Consider the following 26,254-nt stretch of genomic DNA (forward strand, 5'->3'; position numbering starts at 1 on the left):
CTCATTAATTTATACACAAATTATGACAATATTTTACAGAGATGTCTATTAGGCTGAAGCTGTCCCTTCCAAGAATTGCCACCTTAACACTGAGGAGGAGTTGTTGTGTGGGGGGGGGGGGGGGCTCACCAGCAAGCATCTGGTGGCCAGACCTTGGGCCATGGGGCCTGATTGGGCTCAGCCCAAATGAATGACAGAGCCACCATTTTGTGGGCCCAGCACCCCCAAGGACTTGAATCGAGGCTGGGTGCATTGCTCAGCCTGCTGCCCCTGCGACCCAGCTTTGGATAAGCGGTTGAAAACGTATGGGTGTCTGTTAGGATATAATGAAGTGTTGACATGTTCTATCCAAAAGGTCAAGTTCACTGTGCCGTCATAGTGATCTTCAAAAACTCTTTTCTGGCCATTATTCAGCATCATATCTCAGGAGCAGAAAGGGAGACATTTGGTCAGATACTGAATCGGTGACACTAATGGTGAGACAGTGCTGACTGTATAGATCTTCTGTGCTGCCAGGGGAAGATGTGTGGAGCATGTGTGTGTTCACAGTCATGGATGTAAACTGTAACTGAACTTCCCAGGTTAACGAAGACACACAGGCGGTAATTCTAGGTCTTGTCCACCAGGTGGCAGCAGTTAGATGCGATGAAATGCCACTGCGCATGCCCGACTGTTCAACAAACATGGCGGCGCCCTACGTGACAGTTGTCAGGACAGCACTAAAAGGTAAAATACAAATGTATGGACATTACATCCTCTGTAAAAAGTCACCCTCAAGAAAAGTAATAAGTTTAACTTGCACGCTGCCTTCAGTGGGGGCGGTGGGAGCGTTTTCAGAGTCATGTAGCGCAGTGATTTTGGACAGCACAGGTGCGTTTTCCTTGTTTTAACATGATGCAACCAGGTTCGGTCAACTTCAGTGTTTTCGTACCTGGACTCTATTTTCCAATGTTTTTGTCTAAGAGATAATGGGAGCAGCGTTTGTTTAAATGTATCCAGTATTGGGTGAAAGGGCTGCAGCAGGCAGCGATGATAATAGGTGCAGCATGTACATAACGTTCACTAAAAGTGTTTTGCCACTGACAGGGTCAGCTTGTTATTATAAGTGTATGACAACTGATGCAAAGGATCCCTACAGAGATAGACTGTTTAATTAAAGTGTAAGATCCCTTTCGTTTAACCAGAAACAGTCATGAAATCGCCATCACCAACCCCACCAGACGCCATTTAAATAAACAGTAATTTAAGCTTGTATAGGGGCAGCATGTTCTCACACCTTACTGAGTAAATTAAGGGTTTATTTCAGCCAGACAGAGCTGGTGATTGTTGGAACAGTAAAAAGACTCACCAAGATGGTTTTTGTGAGTTTTATTTTACTTCTCTCGACTTAATTTGAAGTGTGTTTTACGATGATAAAATTACCGTTTATTTATATGGAGTCTGGTGGTTTTGGCTATTGATGGGTCCGTTTCTGGAGTTCTTGTCCATACTGGCTGCAGAGCTGAGAATAAAGTTAATTCTTGAATACATCACTCATCAGGAGAGTTTTCAATAGACAGATTTGCCACAGAACAAATAAAAACTTAAATTAAAAGCCCGGGCTGTTACTTGCTAAAATCACTTAACTCATCAGGCCTATATTTATTTGGGACACCAAACTGTTCCTCAGTAAATATCAAATTGTTCATTTAAACCAGTATAAATATTAGTTGTATATAAATTAGACTTTGAATCATTTCTGAATCTGACAAGCGTTCAAAGATAGATGGCACTTGTTTTACAGCACCTGAGGATCAGGGCACCTGGCACACTGACATGGCACCACTTTATTCTGTTAAAACAATACTCACAACTTGGATTAAGTTTTAGGAAAAACCCTTTTGACCCTTACAGACTAAAGGAATATGAATAACTTACAAGGCAATCAAGGAATGGACACACATTTTGACTTTATGACAGCTTCAGAGGAACTGAGTCCCCACTTTGTTTTTGTCTCTTGTTTTCCAGACTGGTAAATCTCAATGAATTACTGTATTCTCTGGTGTCAGTAAAATGAACCAAACAATTCAATTGTGGAGAATCTAACCGAGCTAACAATGTGTAGCATCTCCATATTGACAAAGTTTAAACATTTATATTTGTATGCACAATCTAAACAGCTAACTAACCTTAGCTCAAGTGGATAGCCAGAAACCCTGTTTTATACATCCATTTGTGAAAATGTGTTGATGTGCTTTTTGTCACCTGAGTGTTAGAGCTACCCTCTAACCTCACCGTAGAGGGGACAGGTGTCATATCATTAGAGAATAAAGACCTATTTTTCCTCTCTGTCAGGTGTACACCTTGTTCCTGGCCGATGGCTGGTTACACAGAGGAGCCAAACCTCGTCATTGAGTCAGTGTTTGCGACTGCATGCTGCTCACTGTCGGCCGCTGCATGTCTCCCCTGCTGCCTCCCTGTGCAGCTCTAAGACAGAGCCACAGAGGAGCACCCAGCAACACAGCACAGCTGGCACCCACACAGACAACAGGAGGGCCGAGGAAGAGGAGGAGGAAGAGGAGGGTCCTGAATACATTCCCAAGAAAAAGGCAAAGAACCCCATGATGAAGGTTGGCTATGCCTGGTGAGTCTCTTCATTTCTGTACACCCTTAATGTCTAACAACACAACTACAAAGGATTTGTAGATGAGCAGTGAACAAAACATCTCTAATCAACATCTGTAGGACTGTTGACACATTTCAAAATGTAGCAGAAGTATCAGCAGTAACACCAGAAACTGTAGCTGTAGCAGCTGCAACACTTTGTCAAGTAATTATTCAAAGGACAAAAATTTATTGGCAACTAGGGGTGAGCGAGAACACCATTATCTGTATCTGTATCTGTTCAACCAACTAAATTATCTCTATCTGTATTCATATTTGGAGGATAGTCTCAATATTGTATGTTATATCATAGTATAGTATGTCAAAAAATATGTATTGTAGTGTAGTATGTCATAAAAATATTATGAAAAGGGGTCATAATATAGCGTGTCAACAAAATGTGACGAAAAGGGTCATACTATAGCGTGTCATAAAAAAGTGATGAAAAAGGGTCATAGTATAGTATGTTAGGAAAAGAAAGTTGCAAAAAGAATTCATGATATCATTAAAATGTGGTTAAAAAAGTTTTAGTACAGTACAGTGTATACAAAACACAACAATATAATCAAAATACAATAGAATTACAGTAATCTATATGACAAATGATGTATGGAGCAAGACAGAGGGTCTGAAAGAGAGATATGGACAACAACGACAATAAAAATAACCGCAATACCTATATATAGGAATAAAAAATAATAATGATAATAAGTGATGAACAAGTAGTGATGATACTTTATGATAGTATATTATGTGGATTTATTATTATTTGATAGTATATGTATATGACAATAATAAACATGTGTATGATAAAAATAGTAGAAGTATAACTATTAATATAAGTACAACCCCTGGCAAAAAGTATGGAATCACCAGTCTTGGAGGATGTTCATTCAGTTGTTTAATTTTGTAGAAAAAAAGCAGATCACAGACATGACACAAAACTAAAGTCATTTCAAATGGCAACTTTCTGGCTTTAAGAAACACTAAAAGAAATCAAGAAAAAAAATTGTGGTAGTCAGTAACAGTTACTTTCTTAGACCAAGCAGAGTGAAAAAATTATGGAATCACTCAATTCTGAGGAAAAAATTATGGAATCACTCAATTCCGAGGAAAAAATTATGGAATCACTCAATTCTGAGGAAAAAATTATGGAATCACTCATTTCCGAGGAAAAAATTATGGAATCATGAAAAACAAACAAACAAAAGAACACTTCAACACACCACTAGTACTTTGTTGCACCACCTCTGGCTTTTATAACAGCTTGCAGTCTCTGAGGCATGGACTTAATGAGTGACAAACAGTACTCTTCATCAGTCTGGCTCCAACTTTCTCTGATTGCTGTTGCCAGATCAGCTTTGCAGGTTGGAGCCTTGTCATGGACCATTTTCTTCAACTTTCACCACAGATTTTCAATTGGATTGAGATCTGGACTATTTGCAGGCCATGACATTGACCTTATGTGTCTTTCTTCAAGGAATGTTTTCACAGTTTTTGCTCTATGGCAAGATGCATTATCATCTTGAAAAATGATTTCATCATCCCCAAACATCCTTTCAATTGATGGGATAAGAAAAGTGTCCAAAATGTCAACGTAAACTTGTGCATTTATTGAAGATGTAATGACAGCCATCTCCCCAGTGCCTTTACCTGACATGCAGCCTCATATCATCAATGACTGTGGAAATTTGCATGTTTTCTTCAGGCAGTTGTCTTCATAAATCTCATTGGAACAGCACCAAACAAAAGTTCCAGCATCATCACCTTGCCCAGTGCAGATTCGCGATTCATCACTGAATATGACTTTCATCCATTGTGGTAGTCAGTAACAGTTACTTTCTTAGACCAAGCAGAGTGAAAAAATTATGGAATCACTCAATTCTGAGGAAAAAATTATGGAATCACCCTGTAAATTTTCTTTCCCAAAACTAACACCTGCATCAGATTAGATCTGCTCGTTAGTCTGCAGTTAAAAAGGAGTGATCACACCTTGGAGAGCTATTGTACCAAGTGGATTGACATGAATCATGGCTCCAACATGAGAGATGTCAATTGAAACAAAGAAGAGGATTATCAAACTCCTTAAAGAGAGTAAATCATCACGCAATGTTGCAAAAGATGTTGGTTGTTCACAGTCAGCTGTGTCTAAAATCTGGACCAAGTACAAACAACATGGGAAGGTTGTTAAAGGCAAGCATACTGGTAGACCAAGGAAGACATCAAAGCGTCAAGACAGAAAACTTAAAGCAATATGTCTTGAAAACAGAAAATGCACAGCAAAACAAATGAGGAACAAATGGGAGGAAACTGGAGTCAACGTCTGTGACCGAACTGTAAGAAATCGCCTAAAGGAAATGGGATTTACATACAGAAAAGCTAAGTGAAAGCCATCATTAACACCTAAACAGAAAAAAACAAGGTTACAATGGGCTAAGGAAAAGCAATCGTGGACTGCGGATGACTGGATGAAAGTCATATTCAGTGATGAATTGCGAATCTGCACTGGGCAAGGTGATGATGCTGGAACTTTTGTTTGGTGCTGTTCCAATGAGATTTATGAAGACAACTGCCTGAAGAAAACATGCAAATTTCCACAGTCATTGATGATATGGGGCTGCATGTCAGGTAAAGGCACTGGGGAGATGGCTGTCATTACATCTTCAATAAATGCACAAGTTTACGTTGACATTTTGGACACTTTTCTTATCCCATCAATTGAAAGGATGTTTGGGGATGATGAAATCATTTTTCAAGATGATAATGCATCTTGCCATAGAGCAAAAACTGTGAAAACATTCCTTGAAGAAAGACACATAAGGTCAATGTCATGGCCTGCAAATAGTCCGGATCTCAATCCAATTGAAAATCTGTGGTGAAAGTTGAAGAAAATGGTCCATGACAAGGCTCCAAACTGCAAAGCTGATCTGGCAACAGCAATCAGAGAAAGTTGGAGCCAGACTGATGAAGAGTACTGTTTGTCACTCATTAAGTCCATGCCTCAGAGACTGCAAGCTGTTATAAAAGCCAGAGGTGGTGCAACAAAGTACTAGTGGTGTGTTGAAGTGTTCTTTTGTTTGTTTGTTTTTCATGATTCCATAATTTTTTCCTCGGAAATGAGTGATTCCATAATTTTTTCCTCAGAATTGAGTGATTCCATAATTTTTTCACTCTGCTTGGTCTAAGAAAGTAACTGTTACTGACTACCACAATTTTTCTTGATTTCTTTTAGTGTTTCTTAAAGCCAGAAAGTTGCCATTTGAAATGACTTTAGTTTTGTGTCATGTCTGTGATCTGCTTTTTTTCTACAAAATTAAACAACTGAATGAACATCCTCCAAGACTGGTGATTCCATACTTTTTGCCAGGGGTTGTAGTAGTAGTCAGCATCAGACAAAACCACGGCAGCAGCACGACTACCACACACCATCCAGGCACAGTCCCGATCCAAGGGAACCTGCAATACAGGGGGGCATAGAGGCTCCAAATGAAAAGTCAGTTGTCATGAAAATGTCATTAAACAATGTTGTGAGAAAAGTCATTGTACAGTATGCCACAGAAATATCATAACACCAGTCATAGTATAGTATGCAATAAAATTATTTGACCCATGCTATAAAAAAGTCTTATCAGGTTGAAGAAAAGGTGTTGAATAGTGTGGCAAAACAAATGTGGGTAAAAAAGTCATAGTATAATATGTCATCCAAAATCATGAAAAAACGTCATAGTATAGTTTGTCATCAGAAATCATGAAAAAAAGTCATAGCATAGTATGTCATCCAAAATCACGAAAAAATGTAATAGTATAGTATGTCATCAGAAATCATGAAAAAAAGTCAGTCGTCCAAAATCATGAAAAAAAGTCATAGTATTATATGTCGTAAGAAATCATGAAAAAAGTCATAGTATAATATGTCGTCCAAAATCATGAAAAAAGTCATAGTATAGTATGTCATCCAAAATCATGAAAGAAAGTCATAGTATAGTATGTCGTCCAAAATCATTTAAAAACAAGTCATAGTATAGTATGTCGTCAGAAATCATAAAAAAAAGTCATAGTATAATGTCGTCCAAAATCATTTAAAAACAAGTCATAGTATAGTATGTCGTCCAAAATCATGAAAAAAGTCATAGTATAGTATGTCGTCAGAAATCATGAAAAAAGTCATAGTATAATATGTCGTCCAAAATCATGAAAAAAGTCATAGTATAGTATGTTGTCCAAAATCATTTAAAAAGAAGTCATAGTAGTATGTCGTCCAAAATCATGAAAAAAAGTCATAGTATAGTATGTCGTCCAAAATCATTTAAAATCAAGTCATAGTATAGTACGTCGTCAGAAATCATGAAAAAAGTCATAGTATGTCGTCCAAAATCATTTAAAATCAAGTCATCGTATAGCATGTCGTCCAAAATCATGAAAAAAAGTCATAGTATAGTATGTCATCCAAAATCATTTAAAATCAAGTCATAGTATAGTATGTCGTCAGAAATCATGAAAATAAGTCATAGTATAGTATGTTATTGAAAAAGATGAAAAAAATCATAGCATACAAGGTCATAAAAAAACCAAGTCATTTTTCTTAAGTCACTCCAAATCGCCCACTGAGTAAAATAATCAATCTAATAATCAATACCCCCTCTCCAGGATGATCGGTCTCCCAGCGGGTATCATCGGCTTCCTCCTGGCCAAGAGACAAGTGGACAAGAACCGGCTGAAGCAGCTGAAGATTCGACAGAGGATGAAAATGTCCAACGAGGGAGAATATGACAGGGGTCGCTACCGCCGTAATGCAGAGGTCGTTAAACTGGACCAGTGATGTACGTGTATGGCTGACGGTGATTTTAGTGCACTACATCCCAAAGACTGATTGAAGTCTCTTTGAGATTGTCTCTGCGACAGGTGGATGCTGGAAATCTGGGAATCAACGTGCTTGTGATGGAATCTTTAAAGGGACAGTTCAGATTTTTTGAAGTGGGGCTGTATGAGGTATTTATTCATAGTCAGTGTGTTACCTACATGCAGAAGATGGCGATTGGCATGCCCCCAGTTTGGAGATGGGGGCAGCAGCAAAACAGATTTTAGCCACCTTAAAAAAAATCAAGTGTATGCTATATTTAGAATGATGGAGAACTGAAGCAGTTATTTGCTGTGATAAAATCCACCAGACTCCTTTGACAAAAACTGTAATTTTATCTCGCAGAACATGGGAGTCGTTGGTCTACTGCTGCCTTGATTGGTTAGTTTGTTTGTGTTATTGTTTGATGCTGGTGAATCCAAACTAAAACTTTAAAACACCAACATCACAAAATAACACAAACAACCTCACTAATCGAGGCAGCTGTAGACCAACAATTCCTGTGTTCTGCAAGGTAAAATGACAGTTTTTGTCAGTGGAGTCTGGTGGGTTTGAAGAGAGCAGAGAGAACAGCTTCAGGTCCCCATCAGAAAGGGCTGTTTGATGGTTAAACGGCAAAAATATTCTAAAAAAAAGTGCGCACAATATTTTTCGGTGGTTAGAATTTTGCTGCTGCCCCCGTCCACAGCAGTACATTGCTTAGTTTCCGTGGTGATACTCTAGCCTGCTGACCGTGGATAAGTACGTCATACAACCCCACTGATGATCACATATTTATTAGCCTTGATGCTAATGTTCTATAAATGATAAATGAAATAAATGTATATATAAACTTGTGAATACATAACCAAGAATCATTGTTGTGACTGCACATGAACCACACATCAAAACTCACAAATACAAATGTTTATTTGATACCAAAAGGCAAACACATTTTCCTAATCATTGATATGTATATTTACAAACCCATCCCCCACACTGACCCGCTGTGCTGCATATTCAAAATGTCTGCCTTAGCTGTTTCGAGTCAAGGGTTGTATGTGTGTAGGAGTGTGCACGAGGACCAGCTGGGCGGGGTTGATCATTCAGGAGCTTTTGGACAATGCCACATTAGCTGGAACTCACCGACTCTCTGGAATGTTCCAATAATTTAACACCAAGGCACTGATTGTGTTATCCTGTGAGAAAAGCGCCCCCTGCTGGCACTCCGTATCTGACTGTAACATGAGAATATATAAACAGACACATATGTAACAATACTATAAAAGCTTGTGGAGTATAACCCTGTACTTCTTAAAGTAAAAAAATCTAATCTCAGAAACATCCTCATTGTGAAGGCACTGTAGTGATGTAGACTGTTTATAGTTAGAAACATATTAAACCACCAGCAAAGGCTTGTAAATAAGAAGCCGTGACAGCAGATCTGATGCTGTCATAATGTGTACTGAGCTGTACTTTAGGGGTGGGCAGATCAATCACCATAGTATCAATTCTGCCGAAACAAATGTAGTTTTGACTATCCATACTAACATCATGGGGATCAATACCATATGTAACATCACGTTTTAGGCACTAAAGTCTTAGTAAGCTTGCCAGCTGCTGTTCTGTGCACGCCCCCCTATGATCACATCAATTACTAATTACCATTAAAGCCTGTTTTGCCTTCTAACATGCGTACCTGTAGAATTAAAGCAAAAATAATTTCAGAAATATGCTGATTTACTTTCTCAAGTGCAGGAACTTTACCATGTAATAGAGCAGTGGTTCCCAACTGGTCCAGATTTCTACTTAGTCATTAGTCCAAGGTCCACAGAGTTTAACACATTCAGCGTCATACTCGAGTGTGGCCATGGCTTTGGGCTGGTTTGCCGTCTCTGTTAAGTAGCTGTCCCTTTGGCCGTGTTTCAATTCAGGGCCTGCTGCCTTTGAGGGACGTGGCCTTCGCGGCTGACATCAGCCAAACCGAGCGGTCTCCGAAATGGGACAGTCTGGTCCGCGGAGGATTTCCTGGTTGCATCACCAGTTGTTCTCACCCTGACCCGTTGTTGTAGGTTAGTTAGCCCTAAATCACGGACCCAGAGATTGTTGAATTTCTTTTTTAATTTAATACTGAGACACCGCCGTTTGATATAGTTCAGGCTGATGGACCGTTTTCAGGCAAACTCATTACATTTAAGCTGTGTACTTTTAGCTAATAGTAATGTTAGCAACAGTTAACCATTAGATGGTTAACAACTGTCAGTTAACTTAACTATAATCGTCACTGGCATGAAATGCATCTTGGGATAGGCTGGGCCACGAAGGATTCATCCGTTGAATCCTCCAGATTCTGGGAAAGAAGGCTACATTTGTCGGCCGCATTTGATGGAGCCTTTGAAATGGGACAGCCTTGGTGGTGCCGATGTGACGCAATCGGTCTTCGAAGGCTACAGTCCCTGAATTGAGACATGGCTTTGTGTCAGAAATTCACTGCGGTTAAAAATTGTGTGTTTTTCTTTTCTTTTTTTTTTTTTTTTTTTTTTTTTTTTTTTTACAAACGACACATTTGCGAGTCACTTGCAGTCCATTTAGAATAGACCCACCACGACCCACAGTTGGGAACCACTGTAATCGAGTATTTCTACACTTGACACTTAAGTAAACGCTCCAAGCTCCTCCTCCACCTCTGCAGGCTGTAGGTTTACATTTAGCGGACAGACATGAGTGATATCAATCCTTTCATACAAATTTCCCAAAATGTGGAACCATTACTTTTATAAACAGGGAATATTAATATTTAAAGTAGAAAGAAATTCCTTATGTCTTTGGTAATCAAAATTGATTCAGAAGTAGCCTATTATTCGTAAATTATGATATGTACCATCATTATCGTGGCCCTACTATAACTTGGTACCCAATCTAAACCAAATTTTGCTTTTGTGGTATTGCCCACCCCTCTACTGTACGTCAAAGCCAACCAGAGATGGGCCTCTGTTGGCGAACTGGAGTTTGAACATTAGAAGAAACAACATTTATACAGACGGGCCTGAGGTCATGGATGACTTTACATCTACATGCAGAAAGACACTGTCCACCTTAACTGAAGTCCAGCGAGAATGAATACATGTTGCAGCTGGCGATCCAGTGTCTATAGGTATTTGCTGTATTTATACTGTAGTATTAATATTCTTTTTAAACCACTGGTAAGTTGCTTAATGCAGATATAGACAAATATTAGTTTCAGGAAAAAAAAGTGCATTTTTTTTTGTGCACAGGATTAACCTGTGACAAAATCTGAATTTCAGCCCTTTGACGTTTTCACCGGAGTGCATCATGATTTTATAAACGTATCCTGATTCTGACTGAACACAAAAAAGGTTTTTAAAAGCATGGAATGGTTTTTGCAGGCGCCTGTGTGCGTCTTGTTGACCCAAGTCGGTTGTGTACCCTTTGGTAGATTTATTTGGTCGAGGCACCGATGATTTGCAACAGGAAAAGGAAGATCTGGACGATGTCGACGTAGATGGAGAGCGCGGCGAACACGTACTCCTCCGGGCTGATGGAGTGCTTCCTGTTCCCTATCAGCAGCTGTGTGTGGTATGCTAGGAACTACGAGAGATGCAAGAAATATTCAGAATTACAACCCTGTAGATAAAACCGCCATCAAACGTGAAATTTCATATTGTTAAGTTAAATACTTACCAGAGTGAAGGCTATGGCTCCAATGGCTGCGTAAAGCATGTGAAGCCATGGAATCTGCAAAACACACAGTCATTACATATGGGGGACAAAAAATGACTTAAGTGTAAGTTTAAATTGAAATGTATTTATCATTTAAATAATTTAATTAATAAATACATAAATAAATACAAGGATGAAATAAATGTAAAAATAAATACAAGCAGAAATAAATACAAAAATAAATAAATGAACAAATAAATGTAATAAATATGGAAATAAAATAAACGCAAAAAGAACATTTATTTTTTATTTATTTATTTTATTTAATTAATTTATATATCGATATTTAATTAATTAATTAATTATTATTTATTCAATTATTATTTTATTGTTATTGCTTATTTACATAATGTCTTTATGTATTTATTGCAACCTTTGTCATTTTTCATCCTCCATAATAACAATGATGTAAACTTGGAAAACATGTGTTGTCAGGAAACAATTTTTTTGTTGACGTCAGCTTAAACTCACATATTTGAATGACAGCACAATGGTTGTTATGATGCCGATCACAAATACTACGATCCCCAGGACACAGAAAAGTCCCTGGCACTTAGTGAAGTCCACCTAGAAAGAGAAAGCACCAACAGCTGGTTAATACACGTGTGACTGCACAAACACACTGCGGCCATTTGAAGCTGATAAGCGCTCACGCACACACATCCTACCTTTGTCTGGAAGCAGAAGATGGTGACGGCGATGCAGACGACTGCAGTGATCCCGAGAGCGAGAAACACTGCTTTTGTATCGTAGTAACTGAAAATAAAGAGCAGCACATGGTTTATTCAGAGGGAAACTGTCCTGCTATGAAAACACGACTGCGTGGACTGAACGATTTTGTTTGTTTTTACCTGGAGATGGATCCAGTCATGTACGACAGAGCCAGGGTCTGTAAGACAATACACAAAAGGTCTGTTTGCCAGAAAATACAGTCACATCTAGGGGTGGGCGATATGGCCCTAAAATAATATGACAATATTTCAGGGTATTTTTGTGATAACGAAAAAAATATATATATAAATTATTCATTTAAGAACATAAAATTGCAACAAAATCAATGATATAGTTTTACAGTTTGCTTCAAATATTCAATAAAAACTAAAATGATCTCTCATTTCTTTAGTTTGTGAAGAACAACATTAACTCAGATTCTGTATACAATCTTAATAATTCAACAAAATAAAATCTACCACAATTTACACACTTAAACAGCTCCCAAACACAAAAATGTCCCCTGGGATCTATATATATAAATCAACAGGTGATTTCCTTCATTTAGTAAAATCCTAAATGACTGAGTTGGTTTTTTTTCCACCTGGACCTTTATGCTCTGCCATTTCTCCTCTAATCATCACGCTGTAACCTGTGACAGGCTGTTATGGTACCACAACTATCACACAGTCACATATACGGAGTTTTTTGTCGAGCCGCAAGAGTCACGTAGGTTTACATTACCAAAGGTTTATGACAAAATCACTTGATGACACCGACTCCTGTGTGAGTACAGCAAGAGAGGAGAGGGAGAGGCGCTGTGCTGCTGCCAGAGGAGCCGCTGAATGAGTTCCCTCTGAGCGGTAAGTCACTAAAAGTGTCTAAGAAGTCCAGGGCTGTTCATAAAACATTCAGGACGCCACAGTTTATTCCACACTACTGAAGCTGCTCCTCTTTCTGGAACCACAGCAGCGTCGCTAATAACTTCACTCTCAGCCATGCTTGTTGTTGCCGTGGGTAACACGTCTAAGTATCGTGAGTATCACGATATGAATTTTTCATATGATATTAAAAATTATACCAGTATGGGTCAGCTATATGACAAAAACAACACCTTATGGCCCATGAGGTTATACATGGAGCCATTTTGTGCACAGAGCTGATAAAACAGATATAACATATCAAAGTATTATGCAAACGCAGCCTGGGTCATGTGTTGTGACTCACTGTTTAGTATCAAAGTCAAACTTGGAACATTGAGATAATACCAGCACAGGCTGATGTAAGTCATCGCTGACAAAGCTACAGTGTTTAAGTCTAAGAATAGACTCGATCCAAGTCCAGGAAACTGTCATTCATCATGAGTCTCAACTTCCTACTTCACAAGTCAACCACAAGACGTCTGACTTACAAAGACTGACAGCAGGATGACGTTCCATGGGAACTTCCTCCTACAAAGAGAGTGTGGTAAGAAAATTCAATGCAGATTTATGTATATTCTTTGTACAAATACTCTTTATAACACTGAGCGGTCACACTCACCTGGGGCCCTTACAGCAGACCAGCACCAGGTGGGTGACGATATACACAGCGCTGTAACAACACAATGCACAGATGAATAAGTTCATGAACTTTATTTTGGTTCCTATAAAACGTGACTTTAAAGGTGTCACCACAGAGTGAGACTTACTATGAAGTCCAATAGATGGCTTTGTTTTGCCTTACGAAATATTTGACGGGTTTGCTGTGAGACACAGAGGTGGAGTTAACAACAGTGTGACACACTGACAGACCACAAACAAACACACAAACACACACACACTGTATACTCACACAAATGTGAACACAGCCACGATGGCTGTGGTGACGAGGAGCTGAACAGCCAGAATCAGATACACCTGAAAAACACACGCGGACAAAAGCAGGTAGTATGTGTAATCACATATTTGACATCAGTGGAGACAAGATTTAATGTAACTACTTACAACATACTAAAATGCTTTTATGACAAACTGTACTATGTATTATTCTGACATACTATGAAGTTTTGATATTTTTTTTAAATGAAATGCTATACTATTACTTTTTTGTGACATAATATACTATGGGTTTTTATGGTTGCACACAATATATTATGACCTATTTATGATATTTTTATGGCATACTGTGGCATAATACCACAAGGCAGACACAAATTTGGGCTCATATAGTTTGGTTTGTGTGACAAGTGTGATTTACCTTCCTGATGAAGGCATGCCGGATGCTCAGATCGTCAAAACCGCTGCCGCTTGCCGCAAACCCATCACCACCTGTGTTATCAGCAGAACAGAAATATGAGCAGTGACAACAAAGAGCAACAGGAAACATGTCATCAGTGACCAATGAAGACTTAGAGAGGAGGCATCATGCTGTAAATTCAAAGTGTAAAGTCATGGTTTGACATTATGGAAAATACTTTTACTGACTTGATTGCCATGAGAAGACCAATACCTGTCTGTACACATTAACCATTAACCAGTACATATAACTCGCTAATTAGTGAGCTTTAGATGTGTTGGTAGGTGGATTTTAATACCTTTCATCAGAGCCTGGCTTGTTGATTCTCCCTGTTTCCATCTTTATGCTAAGCGTTAAGCGAGATTTATACTTCTGCGTCAGATCGACGCAGCTGCATCCATGTAGAGCCTACCCCGTAGCTTGCTGTGCACCTCCCTAGAAATGTTACTCATGTCGACACAGACCTCTTGTCTATTTTTGTAAGCTGAAACCATATCCCTCAGCGGAAACAACGCTTTTAATTACTTTAATTTCACAGATAAGAAACAATAAATTGTGGAGACAATAAAGCCTCCACAAAATAGCATTTTAAGTCTTGTGTATAATTTATCCTGGCTTCATATGAGCAGAGGTAATCTCTGCTCGTTGCTAGGCTAATTTATACAATGTAAAATGCCTTGTGCTAATAACGTTAGAATGTTGTATTTGTTTGTTAAACGTGTTTAGTATAAGGCAGTTGTTTTGTCGGTGAACCTTGTGAGCTGTAATGGAGCTGAGTTTTGTATTGTTACTTTTGTTTAATGTTGCTGCTGTCCCTGGCATCATATGAGTAGAAGAAAAGTCTGCTCACTGCTAGGCTAATCTATACAATGTAAAATGCCATAGCCTTCTGCTAAAAACATTAGCATGTTGTATTTGTGGGGAATATGTGTCCAGATAAAGACAAGTGTTTGTCTGTGAATACTGCGAGTTACAGTGAAGCTCATTTGTGTACTTGTGATTAAAATTGTCTCTATGAAGCCATGTTTAATGTGTGTTTAATGTGTGTTTAATGGGTGTTTTGGGTGTGTTTTCAACTAAACTTTACAGCACCTCACAGAATCCCCGCCACCGACTAGTGCTTCGGAGGTGTAACTGCAGAGTGACACAGATACACCACTGCACAAGTAAAAATGGTCACAACGGCGAAGGCCGTGTGTGTAGGCTCTACATAGAGCTGATGCACAACTATAAATCCCACTTCTTATTTATCGTACAGATTTGAGTGCTAACAGTCTACTCATCTACCTCTGGGTGCAAAAATGAATAAGCATATTTTGCGAAAATGTGTAAAAAATTTTAAACAAACTGAGCCTTAATATTTTTTCACCTTTAATTTAGTGTCAGCAATTGGCCAGGGCTATTTTCTCAATTTTGCTGGTTGGATGAAGGCTTGCTGCTATTTCACAGTGTTCCAAAAAAAAAAAAAAAAAAAAAAGCCTAACCCCATTTGCAGACACACACTGATATGCTCAGCAGGCCCCATCTTACCAGAGCTCAGGACATCTGATGGCAAGGTCGGTGGCATGACAGGAGGCATGGGAGGGGGACTGGGGTATCCGGGTCCTGGAGGCCCGCCAGGGTGCGGCTGTCCTTGGTACGGGCCGGGAGGATAGCCCCCTGGCTGGCCTGGATACAAGGGAGCGTTTGGACCACTGGGGTAGGGAGCAGAGGGCTGGCCTGGCTGGGGACCACCATAGCCAGGGAAGCCATACGCAGGAGGTGGTGGGTAATTCCCACCCTGAGGTGCATACAGCGGTCCCCGGGAGTCGTCGTACCCTGGAGGGTAGTCTGACCTGGACATTTCACCTGTGGGGAGAGAAGTTGGAGAAAATACAGTTCACGTCTGTTTCACATTTCTATGTACAAAAGCTGATAACAGAGAGTGAACAAACAACAGGAACGAACACGTGCCCAATATTATCCGCCAGTTTCAGCTTATCACAGATACTGTATACCTGTATCACTGCGTGGGCCTTAAAGGGACAGTCCATCCCAATATCAAAAACACATTTTCCCTCTTAGTGCTGTTTATCAATCTAGATTGTTTTGGTCTAAGTTGCCGAGTGTTGGAGATATTGGTCGTAGAGATGTCTGACTTCTCTCCAATATAATGGAACTAGATGGCACTCAGCTTGTGGTGCTCAGAGTGCCAAAAAATACATTTGAAAAACTCAACATCAATGTCTCTTTCCAGAAACCGTGACCTGGTTACTCAAGATAATCCACAATGTTGATGAAACCAATGAAACTGCTCACAACAAGGTCTGTGGGTTATCTTGAGTAACCAGGTCATGATTTCTGGAAAGAGACACTGATGTTGAGTTTTTCTGAACAAATACCTGGATATTATTCTGATGATGTTGTAGGGTTGACTATTGGTGCTTTCATAAAAGATTTACACAGTGAGATTTAAATGTGATAATGACTAATTGGGTGAAGAAAAGCTGACAAACCAGTAAGTTCAGGAAATGACATCACTTTAAATGACTTCACTTTGCAGCCTTTGATACCAGACAACATTTATGATATTACAATAAAATCTAAGACAATATCTTGTCCCATATCATGATACTGATGTAACATTTATATACTGTCCAGCGCTACCATAAAGCAGTTCTGTTCACTGATTTTCAACATCACAATGACCTCCTAGAGGAAGGGCTCCCAAGTGGTTCAGCTACAGGGTCCAGATTTCTCTTTAGTAATCAGTTCAAAATCCACAGTGTTTAATACATTCAGCGTCATACTTGTGTTTGGCCATGTCGTCGGGCTAGTTTGCTGTCTCTGTCAAGCAGCTGTCCATTAGTCGCTCACTTCAAAATAAAAGCTCTGTCCCGGAAAGTCACTGTTCTTAGAAATAAAGTATTTTTTTTTTACAAACTTGACACATTCATGAGTCCACTAGAATGGACCCGTGACCCACTTTTGGACTGCGAACCACCACTTCGGAACCACTGATCTAGAGTTACAGTTGCTAAGATAACAGAAGAATACACTACATACAGTGAAATCTATGATGGTTAATAAATATCTATGACGTTATGCTGTAATTTGAGACAAACCTACCTTATAAACCATCACAAACATGTTCACATACACATACATAACTGCATATTCCTGGTTTCACTAACTGAATAAAAGCACAGACTGGGTTCAGGCCTGTGCACAGAGCTGCTGTTGGTGTGTGTGAATTTATGAGCACACATATTTATCCAACACTTATATTAGGCTGGGTAATGAGATGAACTTAAAGGAATAGTTTGGATTTTTTTGAAGTGTGGCTGTATGAGGTCAACAGTCAGCGTATTACAGTCAGTGCCAGCTCGTGGCATAGGTAGTTTGGGCAAATGCTATAGATGCTGTCATCCAGGGGGGCGCCACAAATGGCGTAAGAAAAAATAAATAAAATCAAAACCGTTATCTCTCACTATTTTTACTAATACTATTATTTTTTAAATATTACATCAGACCACAACAACATGACTACATAGGAAAAACTACTAAATAATAGAGAGGTCTTTTTTCTGGGTTCTTGCCGTCCCCCTCTTTAGCTCGTTACATTTTACCTGCTCTCTGGGAGAGACAGGTGAGTTATCTGATGTCATGTGAACCCCAAAATGCACTCATTAACATGTCAAAACGACAAAAGCTCTCAGGTGCCCACTCAACTACCACTACACTACTGAGAGGAGTGGATGTGGAGAGAAGGAACATGAAATCGGCAGGAGCAGAGCTCGTTAAGTTAGCTGTTAGCAGTTAGCAGCTAGTTATTGTTACCTCTAAGCAGGCGGTGGCCACAATGAACAGCTCACAGAGGCTGCATTGATTTACACTGTGAAGTGTTCAATCTCTATTCAGTAAAAATGAGTATAGGCGAAGGTAAATTGTGTTCTCATGATGTGTTCAATGTAATCTTGTAAAATGCAGCTTTTGTTGAGAAACTTGAATAAATCCGGCTGTTTGAAGGAGACATTTGTTGATGTTTTCACAGCACTGTAAAACAGATATTAGAAAGGGAATTATGATGGATCATATGTAGTAAAACGTTTTTTTTTAAAAGATGTTTTGCATTTGAAAGAAGGTTACGTTAAAGGTTGTTTCATAAATGTGTATTATAATTTGAATTTGCGCTCATTCAAAGGTAGTGTAATGAAAGACTGAATGACTTTAAAATTGCTCATTTATTTTTAAACTGTAGATTTTTGTGTTTCCCTGAAACAAAAGAAGAATAAATACCAACAAAAAACAAAAGAAACACCACTATAAAAACGTCGGTATTGGCTATTGGGGAAATTGTTATTTCAAATGTTGGCGTCAGTATCAGCCCAGAATTTCAAAATGGGTGCATCCCTAGTTCAATTACAAAGTTAATTAGTACATTTTAATATTATTTTACATTGTTATATATGTTAGTTTATTCTTCTGAACAAGCTTTTTTTTTAATTGATTTTTGATTTATATAATTACTATGACACATGTACATGTTACTGACAGCAAATTAGCACATATTTTTTTATCTTTGTTCATTTGCATTTTAGTAATAAACATGCACTACTTTGACTATCAATCTAGATTGATAAACAGCAAGTCTCCCAGTTTGGAGAGGCAAGCAGAAGCAGTGCCACAGAAGCAGTGTACTGCTTTGTATTTTTTTTTTGCATACCTCCATGGAAAGTGGCTAACATATTGATTCACTGAGAACCACGTTTAACAAGAGCAAAACTATATCAAAACTAGAGGTGTGCCATATCACATTGTTCCCGATAATACCCGTATAATTTTTTATATGATATGAAAAATTCATATCGCGATTCTCGCAATATTTTGATTTGCTGACAAACTGACGTCATACTGTTACACACAGCACAACAAACATGGCTGAAAGTGAAATTATTATAGACTATAGTAGAAGTGTACCTAGCAAAGTAGTTAGTGAGTGTAAAGCGGTGAAAATATTCTGAATACAGCGTCCACTTATACTGAAATTGAGTTTTTAGGTGGCTAAATAAACTGGGGGCGTGCCAACTGCCATCTATTGTAGAGAGTACCCTAACTATGTATAAGTACCTCATACAACCCCACTTCCAAAAGTCCAAACTACCCCTCTAAAGGATCCATTTGGGGTTGTATCAGGTTAAAGTGACATGTGGTTCTGCTTAGAAATGTGGTTCTCAAAAACCACCACAGGCTCAGGAGCCACCACATACGTCTCTGAGGGAAATTTCTAATAATAAACCTCACACCCTCTCAAACACACACATGCACACACACAGTTTTCACATATGGCCAAACTATTCCATGTTTCTACAATGATTATTAAGGGAGCTGTGGTACTTTTACACAACACTGTAAGTGCTTTACCAACAAAATGAACCCACTTTTATGACATGAATCATTCAGATTTTAAACATAATTTCTCTCACATGTTGCAGATGATCTCTGACTCGTTACAATACCAAAATAGACACTAAGCCACCATGTTAAACAGACTGACCCCTGTTTCTAAGAAGGTTCCTTTTGGCTCGCTTATTTATCCACTGGGGCTTTTTAGGGGAATACGCACAGTAAAGGAATTCAAGAGCTGGCTCCACCTCATGCTGCCATTACATCACACCCAGAGCACCAAGCAACAGGACAGAAAACACCAAAATGGAAAAAGTGCTTCAGAGCAGTCAAACAGCCAGGGGAGCCCGATCACTTCTTTGGTCACTGAGACACACAGTTAGCAAACGAGAGGGCAAGAGGTGTTTGAACAGGAGGGTGTAACTTGTCTGTAGGACATTGAGAAACTGTCTCAGGGGTTGACAGACCAGCTGTAGTGAGAAATGAGTTAGAGCTGACAGCTGATGTTGATTTCCCACAACTGATTATTATACTTCATCATCATCTCCACCGACACAAGTCATCACTGTCATGGTTCTGAGTCAGTGCTACACCCTCTGACAACGAGTTTGTTTACGTCCATGCAGCCTAACCACAGATACAATATTAAAGCCTGTACAGTCTGTATAACCGAGCTCTTAAGTTCCTGGATAATAAACTTAAAAGCTACCACCGCTGTAATATACCTCCTGGACATGGTCTCCTTTGCTGGGAAAGTCTCATCAAACATCACAATGCCTGTTAACTCAAAATTCGTAATATACTTGCACCTCTTCCATTTACCAAACTCTCTGGAAAATGTTGGTGACACATTAACAAGATTCAGAGTCAGAGGACACATAAAGAGGTAAACGTCTTTCAGTAAGAGCTTCCCAGTTTTGGAAGATCCTTCAGGTAAATATACGACGTAGTAATTCTTACCTAGACCTGCACAATTGATCAAAATATTATTAAAATCACAATATAACCAAGTGCAATATCCAAACTGCAGGAGCAGCATTTTTTTTTATTAAAAAGGTAAAATGTGTCACAATATACCACCACAAATGTAGCATTGTGGTGCTACAGGGAGGCCCCAGCCTACAAATCATTCAACGCCTGGGCCACACTGCCTGCGTAAGCAGTGGCTCAAGCTGCTGCTCAGCTGCAGATCATCTAAAGAATTTAAGTCTTGCCCATTTTTTCTATGTAATATGTGCGGTTTCAGCCCAAAATCAACAGTGAAAATAGCCTTTTGATAGATAGATAAGATAGATTTTTGGGGGGCTTTCTGCCTTTAATTGCAGGGCAGTTTTGAGTGTGAAAAGGGGGAAAGAGGGAATGACATGCAGCAAAGGGCCGAGGGCTAGAAGCGCACCCTTGGCCACTGCGGCAGGGGCACTACCTTTGTACATGGACCACATTCCCACTGAGCTACTAGTTGCCCCTAAGTACCGACTGTTAATTGTGGAAATACAGCAGCAGGCAGCTCTGCAGCAGTAACGCTGTCAGGGTGAACACTGCATGCCTGCGAGCCGCAGCAGTTCAGTGAGGTAGCCTGCTCACATAGGCAGTGTGGCCCAGACGTAAGGGAACGTGTGTTTGTTAAAGACCTCATCATCGGTTTTACGTATTTTTTTCAGTGAAAATAAAATGCAAAAAATTACCACTCTCAATAAAACAGCGACACATCGCAATCACAGTATCTGTCAAAATTATTGCAATATGATTTTTTTTGCATATCGTGCAGCCGTACTCTTACCAATCCTTTGCATGTAACTTTCAAGGGACCGTTCGCCCCATTATCATAAATACACTTTACCCTCTTACCTGTAGTGCTGTTTATCAGTCTAGATTGTTTTGGTGCGAGTTGCTGAATGTTGGAGATATCATCAGTCATGACCCGGTCACTCAAAATAATCCACAGACCTTGTTCCGCTGGCACCATTCTGTATTTTCGCATAGTTTTGCACTGCACATGATGTAACACAATAACATCATTATGAGCATAATGCCACAGAAGACAGAAGCCTTAGCTTTCCGCTGCAAAAAGGATGAATGTTCTAGCTATTATGGTTTTTATTTTAGATCGATATAAAGAGGATTATGCAAAGAAAGATCTCCTGTGGCTATTAGGGGGAAATACTAGCATCACCACGTGTTGTCACCACGTTTGCACAACATGTAAGGCAGAGGCCTTAGCTTCCTGCTGCAGAAAGAATGAATGCTCTAGCCATTATGGTTTTATTTTATATAGATTCAAAAAGGATCCCACAGAACGTCCGTTTTTAAAAGGTTAATGTTTACATTTGCACTATCACGAGCCTCTCAGACATGTGTAGATGAACGCTTCCTTCTGTGTGTTGATACAGTTGGCGGATGTAGCTCGGTAGAAAGAAAATAGTTCCTTCATGAAACTGCTCACAACAAGGTCTGTGGATTATCTTGAGTAACCACGTCATGATTTCTGGAAAGAGACATTGCTGTTGAGTTTTTCAAATGGATTTTTAAGCTGAGTGCCATCTAGTTCCATTATATTGGAGAAAAGGCAGACATCTCTACAGCTGATATCTCCAACATTCAGCAACTCACACCAAAACTATGAAGACTGATAAACAGCACTACAGGTAAGGAAAAATACGTGTTTTTGATTTTGGGGTGAACTGTCCCTTTAAAACTTTGTTTTCAAAAGTCAGTTTTCATTTTCTGTAAATGAACTTTTTGTTGTTGTGTTTTTACTGCTTTTGCTGACCGCCTGTTTAACATAGTTTTGCATTAGCTGCCTTGTTTATACATGTCCTACTTTGCATGGCACAGCCTCACTCCTCTGACCTTTTTATTCTGTTTAGCCATTCATGTTGCATCTTGCGTCCTCTGATTCTGGTTTTATATGTTGTGTGTGTTATGGGTTGTTTTCAACAGTGACTTTAGGTTGTGGGACAACAGGCTAACACTGGCACATTAACAGCGTGTTGATCAATGTCCCTGATAATAAATGCATAAGAATAAACAGCACAAACTGCAATTCTTCAGATAGCTCTCCACACGTCACTGGCAGCAAGACTCTGTGCAACCTGTGTCATGTGAAGTCAGTTGGGAGGACAGCATTACAATCCAGTAATACCTTATGGGACAGTCACAGTGAGAACCGGTTTGACGAAGCTACTAATTTTTACTTTTTGTTTGGACTGTCTCAGGTTTAGATTTAACAGCTGTGGATTAAATAACCTGTAAGGTGTCTTGTAGCTAATGCTGGTGAGAGTCTACAACTGTTGAACAGTCTTCCTGTATGTGGCCTTTGTCATCATGACTTCTCAAACTTCTTCTTTCCAAATTAGATGTACTTCTGCACTGTGGGCTTCAAACTTACAATCAAATTAAAACAAACTGATCATTAGGAATTTGATAACATATTTTTTTAATTGCTGGGCTGTTTTTGTAAAGTGTTTCTGTTATTCTGTCCATCTACAGTGAAGTTAGGGTCGGCATGTCAACTTTAGGGCCTGAAAAAGGTGGAAAGGGAAGAGTAGGGTAGCCGGATTTTTTTTTGGGAGAGCAGAAGAGGATCTCATTTTTTTTCTCGTACTAAATTAAGATTTTATTGCAGCCTTGTTTTGCAATATAGTAGACAGTTAAGAGCTGCAAAGCTTTGTCAGTTAATCAATCTGCAGAAGATACAGCAAAAAATGCAACACGTTAAAAGCTTCCAAGTTTTCAGATGTGAGACTTTGCTGCTTCTTCTTGATCTTACACTATAGAAAATTTAATCATTTTGGGCTTTGGATTGTTGGTCAAAGAAAACAAGACATTTAAAGACATCAACTTGGAATCTTGGACGCTGGAATGGGCTTTGTGTCACAGTTTTCTTATGTTAAATAAATCAAACAATCCATTGATTAATAGAGAAAATAACTGGTGGATTAATCTATGATGAAAATAAGTAGGTGCAGACCTATAACAGATAGATTTGTTACTGTTATATCACAAAGACAACTTTCACAATATATTTCAGCAGCAAACTGACAACAGCAGAAAACTGAGTACATTTTAATATTTGTTCATTTATCACATGTAATACCGTTATCGCGATATTCAACAATGTCATCGTTTATTTTCCTCAAACCGTGGAACCTCTGGGAAGTGTGTTGCCATTTTTACGGTACATTTAAGTCAAGAGAAGGGTTTGGAGAAAATATTAACAACCTTGGAGAAGGCCTTGGCTTTTTTAATAAAGTGAAAAATAAGGTTCAGCCCCGCTCATCACCCCGATAACTTTCATACAGTCCCTGACTGGAGACAATTCAGCAGTGTTTGTGTCTATGGGGAGTCTGACAGCTGAATGAATGAACCGAGAGGAAAATGCCCAACAAGTCATTACACATGAGGGAAATTCATGCAATTATTTCAATTACAAAAATCAGTATTAGTAAAGCTAAAGTTGCAACGATTAATCAATAAGCTGTGCGCTATTAAAGAAATCGCAAACTAACTTGACAAATAATCAGTTTGACTTAATTTTTAAAGAAAAAAATAAATAAATTCTCAGATTCCAGTTTCTTATATGAGAAAGAATATTTTCTGTTATCTTTACAAACAATTAATTGAGAAAATAATCAATGGGTAAATACATTTAAAAAATAAAAATAAATTAAATAATTGTTAGTTGTAGTCCCAGTAATGGTTTCATTCCCTTTATGTGTTTCAGGTCTGAGGCTCAATATCCTCTTAATATGACTCATTAAGAAACATTTTAAAGGGTTTTATGGCCTCAGTGTTTTCTCCTATAGGATAATGTTCGATGTATTTCACTGGGTCAGTTTATTAAAAAAAATCACCCACCTACAGCTTTTTGTCTACAGATGTTACACTCTTTGAAACCTGCACCCTCAGTGAGTTTTCTTGACCTTCAGACATGGATATTATGAGTATGAAAAAATGATTTGAGTATTAATAAATGGTTGTATGAATAAATACAGGAATGAATAAATGCAAAAATGAATAAACGCAAAAATGAATAAACAACTAAAAGTATAAATTGATACGGAAATAAATAAAGATGGAAATAGCTAAATAAAAGAATAACTAGATATAAAAATGAATAAATAAAAGTATAAATAAATACAGGAATGTCTACATAAATAAATAAATAAATAAAAGTCTAACGTAATATAAAAATGAATAAAACAATAAATAAATACAGGAATGCCTAAATAAATAAAGTCTAACTTAATATAAAAATGAATAAATAAAAGTATAAATAAATACAGGAATGTCTAAATAAATAAATAAAAGTCTAACTAAATATAAAAATGAATAAATAAAACAATAAATAAATACAGGAATATATAAATAACAACATAGGGAAAAAATACAAAAATAAATAAATAAAATTATAAATAAATACAGGAATAAATGCATAAATACAGAAAGAAAGAATAACAGAATAAATAAATACAGGAATAAATAAATGACTATGGAAAAAAATAAATAGATCAAATAAATGCTGAAATAAATAAGGCAATAAATAGATAAAGTTATATTTATAAATAAATAAAAGTTGAACAGGACATAAACGAATATATTACATTTAATACATTTACATTACATTACATTTTGGCACCTAACATCTGCATCTTACAATTTATATATGTATTAATAAATTTATTTATCTATTTGTTTTTATTTCAGAAACGTCCATATTTCCTTGTTTTCCTGCATTTTGACCTGCACAGATGGCCCTCACTGATCTCTTACAGTATCAGTTTATATCAGAGACACATGCTGGCTGACCTGCACACTGTGTTGGAACGAGGCCATCAGCAGTGTTTGCTGGTTACACCTGTGATTCCCCTGGTGGGACGAGTCAGAAATGTCTGCCCTAAACAAAAGTCTGTTTCTGGGTTGGGCTGAAACAAAGCAGCAAACAAACAGCCCTGTGTGTGCGTGTGTGTGTGAGAGAGTGAGTGTGTGTGTGTGTGTGTGTGTGTGTGTGTGAAAGTTAACGAGATATTTGCAGTCACCACGAAAAATGTGCACCATCACAGTTTCCCCTTTCCTGACCAAAGTTTACAGACAGCAGGACAAAAACCCAGCAGTCTAACTGTGAATAAATTAAACTTCAACATGTGAAGTTCACTCTGCTGAGGAGCTGTTAGGAAACATAAACGTGTCCAGAGAGCACAGGGACTACACCCACTCCTCCACCCTGTTCACTGAGCACCAAACCTCAGCTCACAAAAAGCCTTTTCAGGTGAGACACAGTGCTGTGAGGCAGCCATTGGAAAACACACGCTCACACCACCAGATACAGATTCAGCTCCATGTTGGTTGTAATTCGGGGTCATTGAGCCGCCATGAAAACATAACAACAAGTTAAAATGAGCTCCACTTACCGAGTAAGCGATGCCAACGAGAGAAACAATATGGAGGTAATTATTCCCAGCGGTGAAGTGAGGAAACTGGAATGGTTTCCACTGTCGGCCACGCCCTCTGTGTTTCAAAAAAAAAAAAAAACAAAGAAGTGAAGAGAGTGTAAAAAGGGTTAATAATGAAGCTGCTCCGTCTGCTGTCAGCTCTGCTCTGCGGAGTGTGAAGCTGCAGCTCACAGATGCGAAGCAGCACTGAAGAACATTTCCTGGAACA

At 38.6% G+C, this 26,254-nt stretch overlaps 2 protein-coding genes across 2 annotated transcripts; one reads left to right on the top strand and one right to left on the bottom strand.

Moving 5' to 3' along the window:
- Window positions 1-649: 649 nt before the first annotated feature.
- Window positions 650-10,038, top strand: LOC117271939 (uncharacterized). Its single transcript, XM_033650503.2, has 3 exons — window positions 650-726; window positions 2,335-2,623; window positions 7,291-10,038. Exons 1-3 carry the CDS (start codon window positions 651-653, stop codon window positions 7,460-7,462), a joined length of 537 nt encoding a protein of 178 aa, XP_033506394.2. The 5' UTR covers window position 650; the 3' UTR covers window positions 7,463-10,038.
- Window positions 8,393-26,254, bottom strand: tmbim1a (transmembrane BAX inhibitor motif containing 1a). The gene is made up of 12 exons (XM_033650502.2): window positions 26,005-26,254; window positions 15,740-16,057; window positions 14,171-14,241; window positions 13,766-13,830; window positions 13,623-13,676; window positions 13,475-13,525; window positions 13,344-13,383; window positions 12,073-12,110; window positions 11,890-11,977; window positions 11,693-11,788; window positions 11,183-11,236; window positions 8,393-11,089 (listed from the first exon to the last, which is right to left on the bottom strand). The coding sequence occupies exons 2-12, from the start codon at window positions 16,050-16,052 to the stop codon at window positions 10,940-10,942; spliced, it is 1,020 nt and encodes a 339-aa protein (XP_033506393.1). The 5' UTR covers window positions 16,053-16,057; window positions 26,005-26,254; the 3' UTR covers window positions 8,393-10,939.

This window comes from Epinephelus lanceolatus, chromosome 12 (assembly GCF_041903045.1).
Source record: "Epinephelus lanceolatus isolate andai-2023 chromosome 12, ASM4190304v1, whole genome shotgun sequence".
NCBI lineage: Eukaryota > Metazoa > Chordata > Actinopteri > Perciformes > Serranidae > Epinephelus > Epinephelus lanceolatus.

Coding starts and splice junctions, on each gene's coding strand:
- LOC117271939 (XM_033650503.2), top strand. CDS start 651: ATGCCACTGCGCATGCCCGACTGTTCAACAAACATGGCGGCGCCCTAC. Junction 727..2,334: donor TGTCAGGACAGCACTAAAAG/GTAAAATACAAA, acceptor CCTCTCTGTCAG/GTGTACACCTTGTTCCTGGC. Junction 2,624..7,290: donor ATGAAGGTTGGCTATGCCTG/GTGAGTCTCTTC, acceptor CCCCCTCTCCAG/GATGATCGGTCTCCCAGCGG.
- tmbim1a (XM_033650502.2), bottom strand. CDS start 16,052: ATGTCCAGGTCAGACTACCCTCCAGGGTACGACGACTCCCGGGGACCG. Junction 12,111..13,343: donor TCATCCTGCTGTCAGTCTTT/GTAAGTCAGACG, acceptor ATTGTCTTACAG/ACCCTGGCTCTGTCGTACAT. Junction 11,978..12,072: donor ATGACTGGATCCATCTCCAG/GTAAAAACAAAC, acceptor CTTTATTTTCAG/TTACTACGATACAAAAGCAG.